The sequence below is a fragment of the Armigeres subalbatus genome, chromosome 1, assembly GCF_024139115.2.
Source record: "Armigeres subalbatus isolate Guangzhou_Male chromosome 1, GZ_Asu_2, whole genome shotgun sequence".
Taxonomy (NCBI): Eukaryota; Metazoa; Arthropoda; class Insecta; order Diptera; family Culicidae; genus Armigeres; species Armigeres subalbatus.
This window is the reverse complement of record NC_085139.1, coordinates 257,921,664-257,946,239: the sequence shown is the minus strand read 5'-3', so window position 1 is coordinate 257,946,239 and position 24,576 is coordinate 257,921,664. Positions and strand designations below refer to the sequence as shown.

The 24,576-nt window shown below is 44.7% G+C and overlaps 1 protein-coding gene across 2 annotated transcripts; it reads left to right on the top strand.

Moving 5' to 3' along the window:
- Positions 1–3,468: 3,468 nt before the first annotated feature.
- Positions 3,469–24,397, top strand: LOC134206936 (uncharacterized). 2 transcript variants are annotated; one of them, XM_062682681.1, is made up of 6 exons: positions 3,469–4,143; positions 20,689–20,751; positions 20,817–21,235; positions 21,302–21,367; positions 21,460–22,125; positions 22,196–24,397. In XM_062682681.1, the coding sequence occupies exons 1-6, from the start codon at positions 4,090–4,092 to the stop codon at positions 22,734–22,736; spliced, it is 1,809 nt and encodes a 602-aa protein (XP_062538665.1). In that variant the 5' UTR covers positions 3,469–4,089; the 3' UTR covers positions 22,737–24,397. The 2 variants fall into 2 exon arrangements, with proteins under 2 accessions (XP_062538665.1, XP_062538666.1); XM_062682682.1 differs by lacking the exon at positions 21,302–21,367.
- Positions 24,398–24,576: the final 179 nt, after the last annotated feature.

Below are 24,576 nucleotides of genomic sequence, written 5' to 3'. Positions count from 1 at the left end.
TTCCAGGATTCGGACAGAATCCTTCCAGGATTCGGACAGAATCCTTCCAGGATTCGGACAGAATCCTTCCAGGATTCGGACAGAATCCTTCCAGGATTCGGACAGAATCCTTCCAGGATTCGGACAGAATCCTTCCAGGATTCGGACAGAATCCTTCCAGGATTCGGACAGAATCCTTCCAGGATTCGGACAGAATCCTTCCAGGTCTCGGACAGAATCCTTCCAGGATTCGGACAGAATCCTTCCAGGATTCGGACAGAATCCTTCCAGGATTCGGACAGAATCCTTCCAGGATTCGGACAGAATCCTTCCAGGATTCGGACAGAATCCTTCCAGGATTCGGACAGAACCCTTCCAGGATTCGGACAGAATCCTTCCAGGATTCGGACAGAATCCTTCCAGGATTCGGACAGAATCCTTCCAGGATTCGGACAGAATCCTTCCAGGATTCGGACAGAATCCTTCCAGGATTCGGACAGAATCCTTCCAGGATTCGGACAGAATCCTTCCAGGATTCGGACAGAATCCTTCCAGGATTCGGACAGAACCCTTCCAGGATTCGGACAGAATCCTTCCAGGATTCGGACAGAATCCTTCCAGGATTCGGACAGAATCCTTCCAGGATTCGGACAGAATCCTTCCAGGATTCGGACAGAATCCTTCCAGGATTCGGACAGAATCCTTCCAGGATTCGGACAGAATCCTTCCAGGATTCGGACAGAATCCTTCCAGGATTCGGACAGAATCCTTCCAGGATTCGGACAGAATCCTTCCAGGATTCGGACAGAATCCTTCCAGGATTCGGACAGAATCCTTCCAGGATTCGGACAGAATCCTTCCAGGATTCGGACAGAATCCTTCCAGGATTCGGACAGAATCCTTCCAGGATTCGGACAGAATCCTTCCAGGATTCGGACAGAATCCTTCCAGGATTCGGACAGAATCCTTCCAGGATTCGGACAGAATCCTTCCAGGATTCGGACAGAATCCTTCCAGGATTCGGACAGAATCCTTCCAGGATTCGGACAGAATCCTTCCAGGATTCGGACAGAATCCTTCCAGGATTCGGACAGAATCCTTCCAGGATTCGGACAGAATCCTTCCAGGATTCGGACAGAATCCTTCCAGGATTCGGACAGAATCCTTCCAGGATTCGGACAGAATCCTTCCAGGATTCGGACAGAATCCTTCCAGGATTCGGACAGAATCCTATCCAGGATTCGGACAGAATCCTATCCAGGATTCGGACAGAATCCTATCCAGGATTCGGACAGAATCCTATCCAGGATTCGGACAGAATCCTATCCAGGATTCGGACAGAATCCTATCCAGGATTCGGACAGAATCCTATCCAGGATTCGGACAGAATCCTATCCAGGATTCGGACAGAATCCTATCCAGGATTCGGACAGAATCCTATCCAGGATTCGGACAGAATCCTATCCAGGATTCGGACAGAATCCTATCCAGGATTCGGACAGAATCCTATCCAGGATTCGGACAGAATCCTATCCAGGATTCGGACAGAATCCTATCCAGGATTCGGACAGAATCCTATCCAGGATTCGGACAGAATCCTATCCAGGATTCGGACAGAATCCTATCCAGGATTCGGACAGAAACCTATCCAGGATTCGGACAGAATCCTATCCAGGATTCGGACAGAATCCTATCCAGGATTCGGACAGAAACCTATCCAGGATTCGGACAGAAACCTATCCAGGATTCGAACAGAATCCTATCCAGGATTCGGACAGAATCCTATCCAGGATTCGGACGGAATCCTATCCAGGATTCGGACAGAATCCTATCCAGGATTCGGACAGAATCCTATCCAGGATTCGGACAGAATCCTATCCAGGATTCGGACAGAATCCTTTTCTAGGATTCGGACAAAGTCCATTTCTGGAATCGGACAGAATCCTTTCCTGGAATCGGACAGAATCCTTTCCTGAATTCGGACAAAATCCTTTCCAGGATCCGGACAGAATATTTTCCAAGATTCGGACAGAATCTTTTTCAAGATTCGGACAGAATCTTTTCCAAGATTCGGACAGAATCTTTTCCAAGATTCGGACAGAATCCTTTCCAAGATTCGGACAGAATCTTTTCCAAGATTCGGACAGAATCTTTTCCAAGATTCGGACAGAATCCTTTCCAAGATTCGGACAGAATCTTTTCCAAGATTCGGATAGAATCTTTTCCAAGATTCGGACAGAATCTTTTCCAAGATTCGGACAAAATCTTTTCCAAGATTCGGACAGAATCTTTTCCAAGATTCGGTCAGAATCTTTCCAAGATTCGGTCAGAATCTTTCCAAGATTCGGGCAGAATCTTTTCCAAGTTTCTGTCAGAATCTTGTCTAAGATTCGGGCAGAATCTTTTCTAAGATTCAGGCAGAATATTGTCTAAGAGTCGGACAGATTCTTTTCCTGGATTTGGTTTGAATCCTGTTCAGGATTAATACTGACTTCTGCCAAGGATTTTTACTGAATTCCGTATATTATTCGTTCATAATCTTATCGCACTGAACCCTGCCTTGGATTCCACTGAACATGTTAAGGATGGGAATTGAATCTCGTCTGAGAATCGAACCGATTTCTGTCCCGGATTCGGACTGAATCATGTTCAGGATTTGGACAAAATCTTGCTCAGATTTGGGCAAGGTCCTTAGTTAGAGCTTCAAAAGAATTCACGTAGGGATTCAGTCGAAATTGTAATTAAAAAATATTGGCCGTCATGAAAGAAAAAAGAACCTGCTTATATCACTTCTGTAACCCAGCAACGTTAAGTCGCACTCTCTTAAATTGTTCTTACAGCTCAGTTAGGATTCTGTCCATGTTTGTATACAAATTCTTCAAACCGAAATGACGACTGATGGCGTGTCTCGGGGAGCAATCGTAGCCTTCATTTAACTAAACAATAAACAACAATGTTGATGTTCATGATACTGATGCTGATACTACCGGAACAGAGTGTCGTCCGCCTGTCCGCGAGCAGCCGCGCGAGTGATGTAATTTTGTCCACAAACAACCCTCTCTTCTCTCGGATGGCGTTTGTTTATGGAACTACGCATGCGTCACCCTTCTCCCACATGGTCTGATACTTCCCTCAACCCCACATAGAACCAATGTTGGCACTTTACACAGTGCTTCACGTGTTCCGAGCAACCGAAACGTAATATGAGTTGATTTCATAATAACGTACTAATGATTTTTAAAAATTCGCTTCGAAGCGTAGTTAGAAAGATGCTTCCACAGTCGAAGGAAATTAATTCGTAATATTCCATTGATATCGTTTTTTAACCGATACGCATGTTTCGACATCAACTGTGAAGCTGTTTTCAGTTTCTCGTACTTGAATTGAACGCCTCGTTATTTTTCGTGGCACAGTGTTAATATTCGAGAAATGAGAAAATGTTTGAGCCACGCCAGTGGGGTAGTCTCTGCTCGGGAGTAGCATAGAAGCTATTCTCGTTTCTGACTCGCAGCTTGCAAAAGCTGACTTTCTACGGCCTCCATCCCCGAATTGGTGAATTCAATTTGGAGGCCGAACTGCAAATAGTTCTTCTACTAATGTGCGAACTAGGGTTTTTTTTTCCAGTTCGCAAATTGTAACGAATAAAGCCGTTTGCTGCAGTACCAGTGCCACGCGATTGTGCTACCCTTTCGAGTCGCGCGAGGTGTGATTGGTAAAAGTGCAGAAAAGTTTTCATTCGCTCCTGCGATATAGCTAAGTGTGGTGGCCCCAGAAGTGAAGGTGAAAAAACGTGTGAGCAAAGGATTGGAAAATTTTTCCCAACCCCGCCGAGGAAGCCCATTTCCTGCCAATTAATCAGGACCCCATTCGTGGGGTCTTCCTTAGGGGGGGTTGAAGGATTCCCATGGAGCACTCCGGAGAAAGGCAATAGAAAAGGTCGATGACGACCGACCGTGCAATTTGCATCCAAAAATAACGCAAAGTGGCGAATGGGGAGAACAAAAAAACGGAACGGCAATCGCAGTAGCAGCCAGCAGCAATAGTCGTTGTCGTGACAGGCAGTGAGAAAATATAATCAACCCTCGCCTCGGTCTCGGAACCTAAGCAACCATGTCGTCGCTGGAACATTGTGATAGCAACGCACCGGTCGATCCCAGAGTGCAGGTAATTGAATGACACTTTTTCAGTGCAGTTCCCAGGTAGATAGTGCAGGTGGGTTATGGAGAAAGGAAGACGTTGATGGGATGGAGAGGTTTCATAAAAACGAGCACAACACAATAAAGTGGGAGTGCGGGTTAGTGGATGACGATGTTGAAGAACAATCAACACGGCCGGCGCGACATCATCGGCTTGCTTCTCTTTGCTCAGTTTGTCGTTCAGGTGATTGGCTTGTCGCTTCCACATATTGCCTGACTATATATTGATACACATATTCAGACTGTTGATTGGCTTTTTATCGGGGCTATCCATCCATCGGCGCGCTTCTTGGAATTGTGGCTGTCCTATAGAACAGCATGTGTGCTACATCCGTCAACATTTACGATTCTATTATGGGAGTCAAGATGGTGAACGTTCAAAACAAGTCGATCGCACAACTCGATGTGTATAATAGACCCTCTTAGATTTACTTTCATTATTGTGGAAGGATGGAAAATAGAAGTCGAGTAAATGCATTATTGAGCATACATATATCTGTGCATTGTCATGCGATTCGCTCTACCACAGTCAGATATTGTATAATGCAGCTTCGTTCTGCAGTCAGTGGGTGCAACGGTGATATAATTTTATTGGGAAATTTTAGTCAATGGATCAGTGCCAAACAAAGGATATGCATAAAAGCGGATGACTTCGAAGGACGATAATAAAATGCTTGAAGATGGTCTCACATAATTTCACAGACAACCGGATGAACCGTTCATATTTTTAAGAAAAGGTTAGTGTTTTAAAACTATTTAATGATTAACGGCGATTAACATTCATCTCCAAGGCCTCAATTGACGCAATTTGTGTTTGAAATTCCAACTGATTAAATCTCGAAACAATATTTGATAATGTCGGCAAAAATACGCTTATGCAGGCTCGCTCGTGCTGTGTACTGCCAGCGGTGTTTAGACATGGTGTGGTTTGAACGCTTTTTCTTACGAGCCGTCCGTTTGAACCGGCTCGTAAGAAAAATCGTGTAAACCACGGCTCACTAATTTTGAGCCGCGGCTCTCAAATGAACCGTGGCTCGAATAACAAACACTGTGTCATTTGATCAGCCGCTTAATTTTTACATTTGCTTTTTGTTTGTTCAGGAGCCAGTGTATATTTTCACACTCTCTTACATACTCCTCAGTAGTGATGTGCAAAACGGTTCATTCAGATGAGCGGCTCTGAACCAAGCATTCACTTCAATGAGCCGACTCATTTGGACGGCTCGTTAGTTCATTCAAAAGAATTATGAACTCCCGGTGGCTTGAGCGATGCATCATTCAAATTATCGGAGTTCATTTTTAATTTGAGCTTCTAGTAACTTTTTGACATATAACTCATTTCTAGTGTTTTTTTTTTGTTCTTTTGTTTGATTTCGTGCTCCGTGCTCCATTTTAATTTGAACGATTTACAGATTGAAGGAGTTCAGATTAAAAAGTGTTCAGATTAGAACGGTCAAATTACTGTAGTAGATATTTCTTTCAAATAAAAAAAGCCTAGCCTAGTTTTATATCTTGCGTATTCAGTTTTATTCAATATTATTAACAATAAACCAATATGAAGAAATTCAAAATATCAAGTAGGTGTATTAAAACAACAATGAAATGGCCGTTTATTTCTCAATTTCTCTTCAAATCTATTCAATCTTTTGAATTTAGGCTCAGTTTTTATAATAAATCAAGGATATGGTACGGCAAATGCTGGGTAAAGCGTACCATTGGTACTTCGCGTACCTGAAGAAATAAAATAGACCCCATTTTGGTCCTTAGCATTTTACCCAGCAACTCCTATCCCTACCTCCTCGTGGCGCTGGCCGGAATACGAGCAACTTTAGGGAAGATCGGGTAACCAACCCCGGTGGGAACTATGGTCGTATGCTGACAGGGAAGGGGGATTTGCTACTCTCCGAAGGTGAAAATCTGATCAAACGTCAGTTCTCCATGTTAGGAGCGGATCACAACAGCGTCTCCCGAGTAGACGAAAATAGCTCAATAATATCAAATGTTGATATAATAGCTAAATGAGATATGGACATGATTGATATAAGAGATAAAAGATCAGACGACAATATCAATATTTTGCACTAAAATAGCATAAGGATATCAAGTTATGCTTTTTGTAATTAGTGATCAATATCATATGCCATTAGTTTGTTCTTACCCATAACATATCTTGATATTTAAATGATATTTCGGTGCAAATTTTTGATATTGATGCCTGTTCTTTTATCTCTTATATCAATCAAGTCCATATCATGTTTTGTTATTCTGTTTATGGCTTCTGCCCGGGCTGTTCCCCATGTTAGGGGCGGTTGATCATCGTCCGAGTGCCAGCGACTCATCGAGTCAGCATCGAAAAGGCAGCCCCTTCAACGCGATGTAGGTAGCGCAACCCTGGTAAGATAGCCTACCGAAGATTCTGCAGAAAAACAAAAGTAGAACAAACGGATTGATTTAACGGCAATAGACCCGGCAACGAATAAAGGACAACGATTGGAAAGTCGGACCATGGAACGTGAGAAGTTTCAATGAACCTGCACGTGTTGGGCTCCTGGCTCATGAGCTGCAGAAGGTCAGCGTGAGTGTGGCAGCAATCCAGGAAATACGATGGCCCAGAACTGGAGAACGTGAATTCCGGACGGTGGATCCCATAGCGAACACTTCATTCAAGTACAACATCAACTATAGCGAGGAGTTTAGACCGACTATTGGGAAGTTCAGCGCACACCGGCTGACGAACGAAAACGGCCTACGACTAATTGATTTCGCTGCCTCCAAGAATATGGCCATTCGCAGCTCCTACTTACAACACAGCCTTCCGTATCGGTACATCTGGAGATCACCACTGCAGACAGAATTACAAATCGACCACGTTCTGATTGACGGACGGCACTTCTCCGACATTATCGACATCAGGACATATTGTGGCGCTAACATCGACTCTGACCACTATCTGGCAATGGGGCCCCTTTTGAGGACTGCTGGAATACAGACAAAGCAGCCATTAACGACGCATCGGAGAACAACGTCGGGTATATGGGACGAAGTCGACGGAACGATTGGTTCGACGAAGAGTGCAGACAGATTCTGAAGGAGAAGAACGCAACGCGGGCGGTCGCGCTGCAGCAAGGTACCCGGCAGAACGTGGAACGTTATAGACGGAAGCGGAGACAGCAAACCCGCCTTTTTCAGGAGAAGAAACGCCGCCTGGAAGAAGCGGAGTACGAGGAGATGGAACAGCTGTGCCGTTCTCAAGACACACACAAGTTCTACCAGAAGCTCAACGCATCCCGCAAAGGCTTCGTGCCGCGAGCCGAAATGTGCCGGGATAAGGCATCTTGACGGACGAACGTGTGGTGATCGAAAGGTGGAAGCAGCACTACGAGGAACATTTGAATGGCGCTGAGAGTGCAGGCAGTGAAAGTCAAGGCAGCGGAGGAGATGACTACGTCAGTTCAGCGGACGATGGAAGCCAACCAGCCCCCACATTGAGGGAAGTTAAGGATGTCATCCGACAGATAAAGACCAATAAAGCAACTGGTAAGGATGGTATCGGAGCTGAGCTCATCAAGATGGGCCCGGAAAAGCTAGCCACTTGCCTGCACAAATTGATAGTCAAAATCTGGGAAACTGAACAGCTACCGGAGGAGTGGAAGGAAGGGGTTATATGCCCCATCTACAAGAAAGGCGACAAGCTAGAGTGTGAGAACTTTCGAGCGATCACCATCCTTAATGCCGCCTACAAAGTGATATCCCAGATCATCTTCCGTCGTCTGTCACCATTAGTGAATGAGTTCGTGGGAAGTTATCAAGCCAGCTTCATTGACGGCCGCTCGACAACGGACCAGATCTTTACTGTACGGCAAATCCTTCAAAAATGCCGTGAATACCAGGTCCCAACGCATCACCTGTTCGTTGATTTCAAGGCGGCATACGACAGTATAGACCGCGTAGAGTTATGGAAAATTATGGACGAGAACAGCTTCCCTGGGAAGCTTACCAGACTGATCAAAGCAACGGTGGATGGTGTGCAAAACTGTGTGAAGATTTCGGGCGAACACTCCTGTTCGTTCGAATCGCGCCGGGGACTAGGACAAGGTGATGGATTTTCGTGCCTGTTGTTCAACATTGCGCTAGAAGGTGTCATGCGGAGAGCAGGGTGTAACAGCCGGGGTACGATTTTCAACAGATCCAGTCAATTTATTTGTTTCGCGGATGACATGGACATTGTCGGCCGAACATTTGCAAAGGTGGCAGAACTGTACACCCGCCTGAAACGTGAAGCAACAAAAGTTGGACAAAAGTTGGAGAATGCATCGAAGACAAAGTACATGCTAGTGAGCGGAACCGAGCGCGACAGGGCCCGCCTGGGAAGCAGTGTTACGATAGACGGGGATACCTTCGAGGTAGTCGATGACTTCGTCTACATTGGATTCTTGCTAACGGCTGATAATAATGTCAGTCGTCAAATACGAAGGCGCATAATCGGGCCTACTACAGGCTCCATAAGAAACTACGGTCAAAAGAGATTCGCCACCGCACCAAATGTGTCATGTACAAGACGCCAATTAGACCGGTTGTCCTCTACGGACATGAAACATGGACTTGCAAGCACTCGGAGTATTCGAGAGACGGGTGCTTAGGACCATCTTTGGCGGTGTGCAAGAAGACGGTGTGTGGCGGCGAAGAATGAACCACGAGCTCGCCCAGCTCTACGGCGAACCCAGTATCCAGAAGGTAGCTAAAGCTGGACGGGTACGATGGGCAGGGCATGTTGCAAGAATGCCGGACAGCAACCCTGCAAAGATAGTGTTCGCTTCCGATCCGGCAGGTACGAGACGACGTGGAGCGCAGCGAGCGAGATGGGCAGACCAGGTGCAGAACGACTTGGCGAGCGTGGGGCGTATTCGAGGATGGAGAGATGCGGCCTCGAACCGTGTACTGTGGCGTCAAATTGTTGATTCAGTGTTATCTGTTTAGATGTAGACTGAATAAATGAAATGAAATGAAATGAATCTACTATAGCGGTGGTGACAGAGCAGAACGAGGAGTTGGCTTCATGGTGATCGGGAAGCAGATGAAGCGTGCTATCCGGTGGAAGCCGATAAGCGACCGCGTTTGCGTGTTGAGAGTGAAGGGCAAATTCTTCAACTAAAGCGTGATCAGCATCTATGCCCCAACGAACGATAAGCCTGATGACGTGAAGGATGAGAGCCTTGATAAGCCCTACGAAGAGTGCCCAACACACGATGTAAAGATTGTCATCGGGGATGCAATTGCGCGGATCAAAAAAGCAAGTTTCTTTCGCCCTGTCATTGGTACGGAAGGCCATCATTCCGCTACCAACGATAATGGTCTGCGACTTGTAACCTTTGCTGCTGCTAGAGAGATGGTAATCAGCAGTACCCACTTCGCACGTAAAAATATCCGCAAACACACCTGGCAACATTTGAGTGGAAACACTTGCTCACAGATAGACCACATGCCGATCGACGGACGACATTTCTCGGATGTTATAGATGTGAGGCCCTTCAGAGGTCCGAACATCGACTCGGATCACTACCTTGTAGTTGCAAAAGTTCGGGCGCGACTCTCCAGCGTCACGAATTCACGAAACAACAGAACGATGCGTTTCAATATCCAACGCTTCTCAGTTGAAGGAGTTGCTGAACAGTACCATCAGAAGCTGGACGAGTGGATAGGAGATGCCACCGGATCTGGCGACGTCAACAGATTGTGGGAAAATATAATTGAAACTGTGACTACAACAGCGCAGGAAGTGTTAGGAACTGCACAGCGACGCCAACGAGTGCCAGCGTGTGATGGACGAGAAAAATGTTGCTAGGAGTCAAATGCTAGTGACTCGTACCCGTTCCAACAGAGAGCGGTACAGTGTAGCAAGGGCAGAAGAGAAACGAATCGACCGCAGAAAAAAGGCAACACGAAAAGAGTGTGATAGCTGAAGCGCAGGAGAACATGGATAGAAACGATATGTGGAGGTTTAACGCAACTGTCAATGGCGCGCGGCACAAGACTGCGCCTGTGGCCGCCATGTGCAATGACCGAGAGGGGAATTTGCTGACAGACGAGACTATGGTGGCAGCCAGGTGGAAGGAGCACTTCGAATATTTGTTGAAAGGTGAAAATGAAGATGATGTATTAATGAGCAGGATGGACAAAGTCGGCGATGATCAAGCTGTGGAACCACAATCCATTCCATTTGTGGAACCACAATCCATTTGTCAAACCAACACTTCCACATGTGTATAGTACACGTTCATGTGAGAGGGGCGTGAGTATTTAGAATATTGGTCAATTCCATACTTTTACGATTGCCGAGCATCCAACAGTCGTGATCTCGGCAGTTATTTCGACGAATCTCGGTAAAAATTTCACCGAGATTTCGATAAACTTTACCGTGTTTTTTTCACAATGTTATGAAAACTCATATGTGAATATGTACGTTATGTGGAAGATATTGATTTGGAAAATGTATTGGAGGTAACCACTTTCCCTTCGATGGGACTCGAACCCATGACCCTACAGTATGCTAGACTGGTGCTTTAACCAACTAAGCTACGAAGGACCTCCGTCGGCCTTCACAACCTAGCGGCTACTGAACGAGCTCGAGATTCCCAAATTGGACGCATAGTCAAATCACTCGCAATCTATTTCTCAAGCCAATACTTCCACATGTGTATAGTACACGTCCACATTAGAGGAGCGTGAGAATTTAGAATGTCTGGCGGCTATACACCGTGTTGTCGATAATCATTACTGAGATCTGGATACAAAAAATCAATTTTGTTGAATTTCGGTAAAACTATTGACGAAACTTCAAAAAAAGAAAAAAAAATCACAAGATCTCAGCTATTGGAATTTCGGCGATCACTAGCGGAATTGAACTGGGACACGTGACTCACCAAATTGATTTTTTTTTTAATTTGAATACGTCAATACATATTTTGATTTGATTGAATGATTTTTCAAGAAAGACTACTTGTATCTAGGAATTTCTTTGAAATTGAATGAAATTCTTTCGAAAATCCCTTCATGTTCTGCTTTGAAATGTCTCAAAAAATTTCTCCGGAAATATTTTAAGCAAGCCTCCTGAAATTCTTTTTAGAATACTTCCAGTTTTCTTTTTATAATTCCTCAAGCAAATTCATCTAGAAGTAATTTAGAAAATTCTAGCGATTCATTTATGAAATCTACCGGGAATTCTTTCAGGAATTCATTGAAAAGTTTCTTTCCTAGATGTTTTTTTTTAGAATTTTCTTTGAAGAATTGCAGTCCTTCAGAAATTCCAGGAAAACTATTTTATGAATTTCTTGGGATGTATAATAGAAAATACTTCTAAAATTGCTTTAACAGGATTTTTTGAAAATTCATTTCTTAATTTCTACGACCTGGATTCCGTCGGAAAAATATTTAGAATTACCTTCAAAAAATTTTTTTTTCAGAAATAATGTTTGAAGGAAGTATTTTGAAGGGAGTATTTTCAAAGGTATTCTTCAAGGAATTATTAATTTTAAGTATGTGCCATAAGACGAGTTTAGTACTATTCCATTTAATTCCATCACGTTCCACTAAAAGCGGCCTTAAAGTTGAAGTCTAAATACGAATTAATCTTGATTACAACATGGTGTAATTAAATAAAATTGTACTAAACTCGCCTTATGACAGGTAAAGACATTCCACTAAAAGAGCTGAATAATTTTCTTAAATTTCAGTAATACACAGCTACTTATTCTTTGATGTAGTGGAACGAGAATGCCATACACGGAGATTGTTTCTTCATCAGGGGGAAAATACTGTCCGTTGTCGTCTGCTTTTGGTCTAGACAGGTTTTAACTGTGTCATTTAATTTTTTTGGCGCTTTTTTTTTACTTTTATCACCCCCCCCCCTCTTTTCCTGAATTTTCTATTAGTAAACCTCAAAGAGTAAACAACATACTCGTTTAACTAAATCAATGACTGAATAAAATATCAAAAAAGGATCACCATACAAAAAATGCAATTATTTTCAAAAACCCTAAGGGAAGTTGGGATGGAGTTTCTAAAGGAATTCATAAAGAGATCCACAAAGAAATTTCTAAATGTGCTTATGAAGGAATTCCAGAGTAATTTCTGAAGGAATTCTTAAAGGCACATAGAAAAGAATTCCTGGAAGAATTTCCGAAGCAATTACTGGAGAATGTTAACAATGTTAGAACAACCTTCAGGAATTCTTTCTGAAATTTCTTTTAGAGTTTTTTCGGACATTTTTTTAGGAATTCTTTCGGAAGTTCCTAAAATTTTGTCATAGAATTTTCGGAATAATTCCTAGAGAAAATCTCGAAGAAAGCACTAGAGAATTTCCGTAGAAATGGGATTTTAAAGGGAAAGAATTTCTGAATAAAATTGCTGAAAGAATCTGCGGAGGAATACTTGGAGGAATTTTTGGAGAAATAATTTCCAGAATAAGAAATTTCAGTAAGAAATCTTTCAAATTAAAATTTCATAGAAATTCTAAATATTTTTTATGAAGAAATGTCTAAAGGAATTTATAAATCAATTTCTAGAAGAATTCTTGGACGAATTTGAGAATGAATTTTAATTTCTAATGGAATTCATGATGAATTTATTGGAAGAATTTCCGATAGAATGCCTGAAAGAATTTCTTGAACAAAACAAAATCTGGATGATGTTTTATTTTGAAGATGAGTCGACACCCTGAGTGTAAACGCAGATAAAAAACTCAAAATAATTAGGTTTTTTTCGATAAAATCTGGGAACGTATTGGTTCAAAAATGAGAAGCAAGAAGCCCGTTATTTAAATTTACCATGACAATCAATTCATTCCTTTTTGCTTGGACGTCCTGAACCATCCAAACTAACCTTGTGTTTACAACTTAAGAACTACAGCTGCCAAAAGGCTTTTCTCGTTCTTAAAAATTTCGAAACGCATTCAACCGTGTTCGTTACAACTCATGGAAGGTAAGAAAAACAACGTACGATATCTTTGGGATTTTCTGGGTCATCCAAACTACAGTACGGAATATGAGATCTGTAGTTGCTAGAAAAGCTGTTGCTCAAGGCTCTCATATGTATTCGATTATATACATTACATGTCCTGGAAGCTCAACAGATATCGTAAGCTTGTTTTGGAATATACTGGGTCATTCAAACTGTCCTTGACCCTAGTATGACACATAAAAGTCCGAATCTATCACACAATGTCCGTTGGTCTGCAAGGAGATGTAATATACTTTGTGTGACGGCATAAAACTAGTGTAAACCGAATGTTCTAAACTCAAGAATAGTCTGGATGACCCAGGATCCCGAATCTATCCTACGATGTCTGTTGAACTTCCAAGATGTAAAAGATTGGGTTGAATACATATCAAAATTAAGAGTAACTGAAAAGCTAATGTCGTAGTTGTAGATCACAAATTCTAAACTCGAGTGACATTGTTGAGTGTTGTACAGCATCAAGGTGTAAAGGATATGATTGAATGTGCATTCAAACCTTGAGGGACAAGTATGAGTTCAATCAATTTATGAGAAGTTGTTTAAATATTAGATTTTCAACTTGCTTTACGAAGGAGGCATTTTTAGACATACTTCCTTTACACCATAATGTATATTTTTTTAACTAGCATCGTTATATGTGCTATTTCATATAGAAATATGTTACAAATTTGCTTCAAAATAATAAAAAAAATCTCATTTAATTCAAAAAGTTCAAATTTCAATTTGCGGACGAGTTTTCATCTGCTTTGCTTAGTTTAGTTCAGATCTGGAAGTTACACCCTACATAATCCTCTTTGCTGGATCTTGCCTATAGATTAATTTATTTTCTATCCTTAAGTGGTCTTCACCTAGAACATAAAATTTATAGTTTAATTATAGTGAAAGGCAGAATAGAGGTATACAACTATAATTTACTTATTATGTATAAATAATAGCTTGAAAAGAACATTTTTGATATGTAAAAATCAAATTTGCTTGATACCTCACAAATAAAGCACGAAAAGCTCAAATCAATACCTCGATCCCTCGGCGGTCGTGTCACAAACTTCCTAACTCGAATCCTCCTGACTCCCCCGGCGTCGAGGGTGGTTCACCAGTTCCGATGAAGGAAACTTCCGCACTTATGGTGCCCCGACTACCGGCGGCTATAGTAGGGGACGCTTTTGCGCATTGCGCCGACTTCGTCTTCGGGTTGCAGAGGTGGTCCGACAGTTGCGGTGGTGGATGACGTCCGCACTGGCGGTGCCCTACATACCCGAAGCACTTCCTTATTCTTTCTTCTTTCTTCAGCAGGTTGACTGATCGAGTGCCGAGTTCGGTCCGACGAGTCCGGTTGACAGAAGACTTCCGGTTCACCGGCGTCCCAACGACTCGAGGCCACACACTGCTCACTGGGCTGGATCTTGCTCCGAACCGACGCTTATTTGCTGGTCCCTTCTCCATCTACGCTGCAGCTCTGATAGTACTTGCGTCACGACTCTGCTTACCGCATTCCACGTGTCTTCTTCGTGACACATTCGATCTGCGATGTTGTTAGCCCGTAGGGCAGACATTCCTCTACGTACTTCCGCAAACCTTAGGCAATCGAATACCACGTGTTCTGGAGTATATTCAACATTTTCACGTACTGGTGACCTAATGGTGACTTAGTGTGTCCGAACCAATATAAGTACTTCCGGAAGCATCCGTGACCCGACCGAAACTGCGTCTGGTGAAAGTTTACTTCACCATGTTTTCAGTTCATCCATGTCGACAGATTTTGAATGAGCCGGTGGATCCACTTTCCTTTCACCGTTGCCCACCCCTGCTGCCACATCACCATCGAACGAATTTTCGCCTCCTTTCTCATGATTCCAGTGTCTCCACACTGGTAACACTCAATGTCTTCCTCCATGGTGATGCAGATGGGTAGCATCCCAGCAATAACGCATACTGCCTCCGACGATATCGTTCTATATGCGTTCGCGACTCGAATGGTCATCATCCGGAAAACACTTTTCAGTTTTTCCCGGTTCCGCTTGGTTTGCAGTGCATTGCCCCAAGCAGGAACCCCATACCGCAGTATCGATGACGAGACACTAGCTAACACACGCCTCGTGCTGCTTTTTGGTGCACCTACGTTTGGCACAATCCTCGCTATTGCGTTCATTGCCGACTTTTCACAGGCGTAGTCAACGTGGCTGTTTAAATTTAGCCGATCGTCGATCATCACTCCCAAGTGCTTCAGTGATCGCTTCGAAGCAATCGCATGTCCTCCGACGACGATCTTCATCCACTGAATCGCTTTGCAGTTGCTGACTAATAGCACCTCCGTTTTGTGGTGAGCTCTCTGCAGCTTAACACCGTTCATCATGCGCTCGATCATGGCTATCGTCTCCGTCACCGTCAAGTGTCTCGCCCATCACCGCTAGTGACACGTAGTCAGCAAAACTCACGATTTTCACTTTCCTGGGTAGCTGCAAAGTCAACACTCCGTCATACATCCCGTTCCAAAGAGTTGAACCGAGCGCATCGATTTATGTCCTTCGTTCGTGTCGTACATCAGAGCTCTACCCTGAAAATAACTTTCCAGGATATTGCACCGATAGTTGGGGACCCGTATTCTGTGCAGCGCGGCCGCGATGGCTTCAAAGCTGGCGCTGTTGAACGCGTTCTTCACGTCTATCGTGACCACTGCGCAATACCGATCTCCTCGTTCTGCTTGGACGCCTCCTCAGCACTCTCGAGCACTGTTCGAATTGCATCCACCGTCGATACTGCTTTACGGAATCAAAACTGCATATTCGACGATCCGCGTTCTTCCTCTGTACATTTCGTCAGCCTATTGTGGATGATTCTCTCAAGGAGCTTCCCGAGCGTGTCTAACAGGCATATACTCCTGTATGGGGCCAGATTGCCGGGCGACTTTCCTGGCTTAAGACAGCTTCTGGATCTCCCACATTTCTTGAAAATTGTCTTCGTCCAGGTACTTTTGCAGCGCCTTCCTGAACATGTCCGGGTATGCCAGGATCGCAGCTTTTAACGCAACGTTCGGTATTCCATCCGGACAGGGGGCATTCTTCGTTTTCAGGCGTTTAGTCGCTTCTGCAAGCTCGCTGTTGGACACTTGTCGATCTACGGGGTTTGCTTTTCCTTCTTCGGCGTACGGTGTTGGCGGCCACATGGTCGGATCATGTTTCGGGAAAAGACCCTCCACAATTGCCTTTAACTTGTCCGGACACATTTCAGCTGGCGTCGATGGGCCTCTTCGCCATCACGACCCGATACGCGTCCCCCCAGGAGTTAGCGTCTGCTTATCGGTACAGCTTCTTGTAGCAGTCTGACTTGCTAAGTTGGATGCGGCCCTAGTTCAATGCGGCCCGGTTCAATGCGGCCCTAGCTTCCCGGAACGCCGCCTTGCCTTCCTCTCTCTCTGGTTCCGTCTTTGCGTAGCGTAATGAGCCAGTCGTTCCACCAGTAAGCAGGACGCCGATTGCTTCTCGGTTCTAGTTTTCGTGGCATTGTAGCGTCGCAAGCCCTTCCCTAGTAACATTTTAGGTTTTATGGCACTCTTGAAGACCACAATTTACTTTACAAGAGTGTTATAAAACCAGCATAAAACCAAAATGTTACTAGGGTTACCATCCTTCTTGTTAACTCGGCCGCATCAATGATCTAGGTACAACTGTCTTGTCGAAGTGCCTCAACGAATAGGCCTCCGTTCACTGGTTATCCTTCTTCGTGTTGCACCAGGGTTTCGTTGGCCAATACGGTAGCTAATCGCCAGGTGGTCGCTGTGAGTATACTCCTCGCTAACTCTCCAGTCCATACTTGCCGTCAACGAAGGACTGCAGAACGTGATGTCGATGATATATCCTCCCATCTCTCCGAAATGTGCTCACCGAGCCTTCTTTACACAATCGTACATCTAGCTTCGCTAGAGCTTCCTGCAGGATTTATTCTCTTGTGTTGGTCACTCGATTGCCCCATTCCACGGCCCAGGCATTGAAGTCACCTCCTATGACTATCGATTAATCAAGATTAATCTGAATTATCTTTACTACTGCTGGCCTGCGATCGCCCTCTTGTAGGCTGGGCATTTGTAGCCACCCGTCTGATGGTCATTTCCGCAAAGTATACACTTCGGCATTTGCGTGCAGTCTCTCATAAGATGACCTGTTTCCCCACATTTCCAGCACATGTTAGATCTGTCTGGACCTTTACAAGCTCCTGCCCAGTGTCCAAAGCCCAAACACTTGAAGCATCTCTCCGCAGATTTGCTGGGGCGGCTTTCAATGGGCATTTCGACCATCCAACCGTCAGTTTGCCTTCTTCAAGTGCCTTATGAGCAGCGGTTACTGGCATACGAATCATCGCTGTATGTGTGCCTCCGTACGCCTTTCTAATCTGGATCGTTATTTGCACCTCGCCTAGTTTGCACTGCGCCTGTAGTGCACCCCGCAGCTCTTCTTACGACGTGATCTCGTCTAGGTCTCTGCACAAAATCACCATCTCTGGAGTTAAGGCTTTGACTTCCGCTCTGAGCCCAATGATTTCGCAATGCTCTCGTGCATAAACGAGCTATGAACCGCAGGGTCCTTCTTTAACTCGAAAAGCATCTCTCCTTTGTGTGCGCCTGGTCCTTATCACGTTTTCGTCCAAGTCCCTCAACTCAGGATCTTCTCTAACTTTTTTGAGAAGCGCCGCATACGTCGTAGCGTCGTTAGCCTTTACTAGCACAGCTTCCCCCTTCGGCGTCTTTTTACGAGGTGGAGGCTTTTCTTTCCCGTTCTGCTCCATTTTCCTTGCCTCTTTTCGCTTCAGCTGTTTCTTTCTCTTCTCCTTCTGACCTACTACCTCTTGAGTCCCTGTCTACTGCCTCTTGAGTCCGCCTGGCCTGTCATCTCCCGGTGAGGTTCTTGCTCTTTTGGGAGTTATGGAGGCTGGTGAACTCTCCACCCCGAGCAGTTTCCCTTTCCCCTGCTTCTTAGGATATAACGGAAATGTCCCGATACCTCCCTGTTCCGGCGGAACTGCAACAGCATGTGCCTTAGTTTGTGCCAATGCGCGCTCCGCTGCATCGGCCCTCAGCGCTGCTGTATCGAATTCGTTCACTGCCGATAATAACGCCTTACGGATCCTGTGCACCAGGTCCTTAATCTCCTTATGGACGTTGTTCCTCTCATCCACGAAATTGTGGAGTTCCTCCACCAATCTCTTCGCGGCCACTATTTTCGGCTTTTGTGGGGGCTTGTCCAACTCGCACTGCCCTGGCCGTTGCTCCTGCAGCTGCAACTGTTCCTACTTCTTTTGGTCGTTTTGCTCCTGCTGCTGTTGTTACTGTAGCACTGCTGCTAGTGACGACGGTGCTCTTACCAACATACTACTGGCGAACGGGTTCAGCGCTCCTGCATCTGCTTTTGCGTGAATTGATGAATTATTAATTCTATAGGGTCCTCTCTCCAAACCGTTATCTTCACCCATCGTACGTAGTCGCTAATGATCCATGGATTGTCTTTGCAAGCAGTGAGTTCCATGCGAGGGTTAACACGGACGTACTTAAATGGTCGTGTTCAGAGCCGATCGCGCAATCGGGAAAATCTCATCCGTACCTAGTACTCACCAAGAAAGCCGACGGTGAATTCCCATTATTTGCTTTTCGCTTCGTTTTTTCATCCTCGGCCTTTCCCAGGCGTCGGGGTCGGTCCAAAGTGTCCGGTTAGGGTATAGCTCCCGGTCCAATGGTGCCTCGGCTACCTGAGTCAGACGTCGGCTATTGCGATCTGGTTGAATGTTCCAATTACTTGGCGGTAGAACCGCCATTCTTAGAACTACGTCGCTGGGATTTTGGGATGTTTTTGGAACCGGCGGCAAGGTCTGGAGACGTATTGGCAATACTTCTCTTTCCGGCAATTCTAAGCCCGGAGGTTTGGGAAGAAATTCTTGCTTTGGCGATCCCGGTGGGAGTCGAGTTTGCAATTGGTGTACGTCCGTTCGTTTTGGCGTAACGTCTCCAGAAATGACTCTTTCCTTAATGAGGTGGGGATAGACGAAAACATGATCAGAAGAGATCAGAGGGGAGGGTTCGACAATAGTGATGTAGTTTTAGCGAGCAGGGCTAGGCCCGTCCGGTTTTTCGATGGATATGAAAGTATCGCCGATAGAGCTCGGTTCATCTGCTCCGATTTGCTGAAGAGTTCGCGCTGCTGAAATAAGCTGTAGCTCAACGTTCCTCTGGAGGCTTTCCTCCACCATAGCTCCAAGTTTTCGAATTCTCTCATCTTTCTCATCGAGGACGGTAAGAAATGTAGCTATTTTCGGTTTTCCTGGTGCACTTAACGGCGAGCGCTTCTCTGGAATGCTCTGCGCAGAATTCCTCGTGGAGGTTTGACCTGTATTAGTGACATCGGCATTAGACGGTTCTCCTCTATTTTCCAGTTGTATGATGCGTCGAGCTTCAGGGTAGGTACAATCCCGGTCGATCTTCATTTGGTGGACGTTTTCTCCTGCCTGTAGGACAGGACAGGGACTACTTCTGCGAGGATGCTGACCACTGCTACACTTGGAACAGAAGGGCGTCAGATTGCACATTCTGTCCTCTGCGATCGGGTGAGAACCCGAGCAGTTCCCACATGTGGCTTAGGAGGCCTTGCACCGAGTTTTGGTGTGACCGAACTCTCAGTGCAGATAAAGCACTACTGCATGGGAGACGGATAATACGGTCGAGTCGGGTACCTCAAGAAACCCAAGTAAATATGCTCTGGTCTTGAGGTCCCATTCAATGATACGACGAGGAGAGGAGTATATTTTCCCTTCGTTCGCCAGCGTTTCTTGTGATTCGGTGGATCTGAATTACATTTTGCTCCCTCAGTTCCTCTAGTAACTCATCCTCGGGGAGGTCAATAACATCTCGACATTAAACGACACATTTGTGCTTATTGTTGACCGGATGAGAGTTTATCTTAATAGGTACCCCATTTTGCAGCTTATCCATTAGCAGAAATGTGTCGAAGTGCCCTGGATTTCTTGCGCCTTGAGGGCGTACGAACGTCCTCCTCCAAAGAATGCAGAGTTGATGTTCGCTCCAAGATACTGCTGGACGGACTTTGTTTTATCAAAAAAGGAGCTGCGGTTAGAATGCGACTCGCTGGCTCTTTTACAGAGTGGTTGGAATACCGCCTTTACGACGAACCGTAGTCTCCGGTGCAAACGTTCGTTTTTTTAACGCTTCACACTAAAGGGATATGTCGGGCATCGCAAACAAGGAACAGTCCTACGGACAAGAGGGAACTCTGTAACACTCCATTTTCCTGCGGGTATTCTTTCAGAAATATGTCACAGGGTTCACTGACCTTACCGTTCGTCGCTTGTGGATTTCCCTTATTCGTTGATTCCAGAATCTTATTTATCAAGACTAGTAAGTTAAGTCCTCAGATGTACTTCCGTGCATGATGGTTACCATTAGATAGAATAACATCCAAGATCTTTATTTATTCTTTCTTTTTTTTTTCTCTTTACGCAGATCGAACTGGAAAAATTAAACGAGGCAACAGACAGCATCAATAAGTATGAAGTCGAACTGGATGTGAGTATCGTTTCAAAATTACGAATTGTTCTCTCTAAGTGAATTTACAAACACCATATTCTTAGGAAGCCAAAAACGATTTCCGCGAGCTGCTCAAGGAGAGCGTCGAGAAGATCAAAGCCGTCGCCAAGAAGCTCGGCAACTCGATCGAGACGGCCAAACCGTACTACGAAGCCCGTCTGTACGCCTCGCAGCTGGCCAAGGAAACGCAACAATCTGCGCTAAACTACGACAAGGCCAAATCGGTGCACGCGGCAGCGAAAGAGATGGTGTTCCTAGCGGAACAGGGACTGGGCGAAAAATCCACCCTGGATACCGCCTGTCAGGAGATGCTCACACACGCAACGACGCGCGTCAACGAGTCGCAGAACGACTGCACCGAGATGCGGAACGTGCTGCGGATTAGCGAGCTGAAGCTGGAGGTAGCGAACAACCGGGTTGCCAAGCTGCACTCGCAGTTGAAGGGAGCGATTCGGGCGTCCAGGTGGGTTGAACGTCGACGTGTTTTCAGTTTTAATTTCCTTTCGTTCTTTTCGGTTCGTTTTCGTAGCATGGATATCCGCAGGAACCTGCTAATGCTGAATTTGCTTGCTTATCAGAATGAGTTGTTGTTTTTGTAAGTATTAGTAGAAGCGTTATTTTATGATTTGAAATCGTCAAGATTTTGTAGGATCAATTGGTAATGGGTGGTAATGGATTTCATTTCAGACCTTATTATGAATTACGAGCGAACTATAATGCGCTACTGCTCGATCAGAAACAGAAAGTTGTAGATCTGGAGGCGAAAGTATCTGAAGCGAAGATGAGCTATAATGAAGCCTTGACACGTTTGGAGAAGATTTCCGAGGAGATTCATCAGCAGCGAAAAGCTCGTGCCAGTAGCATTGACGAGGATGCCTCGTCGTCATCTTCGTCGACTAATCACCCGCGAACTCAGCAGCTAGGACTAGGCGGAATACACTTGCCGTTCAGCAAATCCCCCTCAGCTGCACGGATTGAATCCAGCGACGAATATCTGGAGTTCCCAGCCAAGTTGGGACTGAAGTCCAGTCCGATTAAGCCCAAGTATCTGGACAAGTTAGATTGTCCGCACCTGCTGAAAGACTTCGCCCGGAAGCCCAGCCCAGGCGGGGAGAGTGATTCCGATAACAACTACTTGTTTTCGCCAAACCGAACTATCGACGACATCACCAACATGTCCTCGGAGGACATCGAACAGTGGACGGAGATTCGGTTGTCCAACTCGAACAGCAGCAGTTCAGGGTACTCGCAGCACAACTCGTTGGCGCTGGAAGACGAAAACAACGGACTGGCAGCAGATATGATTTCCGATACGACCGATACAGATTCCGACGATAGCCGTTCGGGACCCAGGTGAGTTATTTCGGTTCGTTTTTGATCAAGCTTGTTCAATAATTTCACTACGGTGATGACCTACTTTAAGGGTCAAGGCACGTATCATCAAGATGGAGATCTACGACGACAGCGCCAATCAGAACACGCGTAAAAGTGAAGGCATCACCGGTTGGATTGCGAGTCGCTCAATCGGTCGTTCGGCGTCCATCTCGATAGCGGGCTGTGCTCCAACTCCTGGCAACACTGCTACCCCTACTACCCCCACCGGAACCAGCAAGGACAGCGGCACTCCCACAATGTCAGGTTCTGGTCGACGCCAAAGCCTGGACATCATCATCGATACCGGCGACCGCGTCAAGGATGCCTTCACCCAGGGGATTCAGCGGATCGGGCGCTCACTGGAGCGACGGAACTCCGAATCGGAGGTCGCTCGGGACGGCAGTGATGGCACGATCGGCGGCGGAACAGGGGGGAGCGGATCGGGTTCTGGTACGGGGAGTGATTTTTTTCTCTTCCAACGCTCGTCGGATCCTGCACGGGATGGTCTCTCGGATGAACAGGTGGAGAACCTTCTTCTAGGCCAGGACTGCTCGGACCTGTTTCAGAACGTGGTCAACTTGTCCAAGTAGGACGGAGCAGGAGGCGGGGACCGATCGAGCGTGGGACTGTGTGTTTTCTGTGATTCGAACCAGCGGCGACACTTATTAAGCAATTATTCACATGTAGGGGAATACTATTTTAACCAAGCCGATAGGCTAAGCGATACAATTTGCTGTGAAATTTGATGGGGAACCAAAATAACAAAAACAAAAGAATCGTTACATAGGGGCAAATGGCAGGCGAACGTTTGAAGCGATAACATCACAGTAACCTTTGAAATTTCATCTGTTGACCATTAATGCGATCAGAGCAACCCACGTAGACTTATGACGAATCATATCAAAGTAGAACGACAGAATGACGTGTTCCTATTGAACAGTAAATCTTAAAATTTTAATTGGCTATCCTACTGCATTTGAGCTGATGTTATCGCTTCATCATTTCTGCGTGTATTCTAACTCTCTATGATCATTGTTAATGTAAACAAACACACACAAAGCTAAACCAAAAACAAACTAGTCTTAGAGCATCAATTTGTGTCAACTGGAGGCGCTTTATAAATTGCAACTTAAAGAGGGGGGAGGATGTCACCCCAAAGCAATTGCAGTAGCGAAACAATGGACAACCACTAGGAGAGAACCGAAAGCAATTCTGTAGCTGATCGTCTTTAAGCAAATCGTAATATCGCATCATTATAGAGTCATATTCATTCCAATCTTTGTTCATTATTAACATGTCAAGCAATGGAAAAAGAATTAAGTTTGATTATTTTTTCACGTTGAGCGCTAAGGGGACGTAGAGCTGAAGTGGTGAAGGAGTTCAAAGTTCTTTAAAAAAAAAGGAATTCTGTCGCGGTACTTCATTTCGTAACCCTTATTTTCATAACATTTAAAATAAAGGAAAAATCAATGGAGCATGTTATTCATTTTTATGGTTTTTTTTTTCAACAATAAGCACGTATGATTACAAAAAGATTCGACTAAAATGGTGCTTCATTATTTTATTTGGAAGTAATGTGAATATGTTGCAGTGAAACAATTTGGAAACATAACTATCGGATAATAATCCTACCGGGAATTGTTAATTCTAATACTATAAGAACTTTTTTGACAATGAAAAAATCCGCGCACTGCAAATATTTTCCCAGCGTGTATTTAGATGAAGTTTTACACAATTAACGCATACAAGGAATAATGTAACACCATCAGTCATGTTTATGTTTTGGCAAAGCGTGTACGTTTGACACATGTTTGTTTATCAATTTTAGATAAATCTCTTGCTGCATCATGATAACTTTTAACCAAACTTTTGAAACAAAGAAACCCATGCTAAATACGGTTCCAAACGAAAGAAGGCCTGTCAAATTTGACATATGGCCGTACTCCTACTATAGGAATACCGAGTCAAAACCCCATACTCGGACCGAAGATAAGCGCCATGAATTTATATTTTACCCGTTATTTTTTTCTTGTCACCCAGTAGTTGATTCACCGATCATCGTCACCAAAGATCCACTCCCATCTTACTGTATCTCCAGTGTATGTGTTTGTTATCTAACTGTGTAGATGAGATTTAAAATATTGCCAATCAAAATGAACAATGGCTCGAATACTATTATGGTGATGAAACGAGAGGGGGGATGTGAGCTCTGAAAACTCCAACAGAAAATAGCAATTATCAATGGATTACAGATGAATGTTTTTTAGTTAGAACTGAAAGAAAGCCAGGTATTTTTTATTAATCTACGTTCCCCGTCAAAAAATATTTACCTTAAGCCTGAAGTAATAACTTGTTGTTGGTCCAAACTCGGGAAAATGTTAATCCACATTTAAATTGCAGCACTTTTTCGATTATTTGTTCTAAAATATC

Bases quoted from the DNA above. Each gene is read 5' to 3' on its own strand.
- LOC134206936 (XM_062682681.1), top strand. From the start codon at position 4,090: ATGTCGTCGCTGGAACATTGTGATAGCAACGCACCGGTCGATCCCAGA. The intron at 20,752-20,816 runs GTGAGTATCGTT...CCATATTCTTAG, and splicing joins AGTATGAAGTCGAACTGGAT to GAAGCCAAAAACGATTTCCG. The intron at 21,236-21,301 runs GTGGGTTGAACG...TCGTTTTCGTAG, and splicing joins GGAGCGATTCGGGCGTCCAG to CATGGATATCCGCAGGAACC.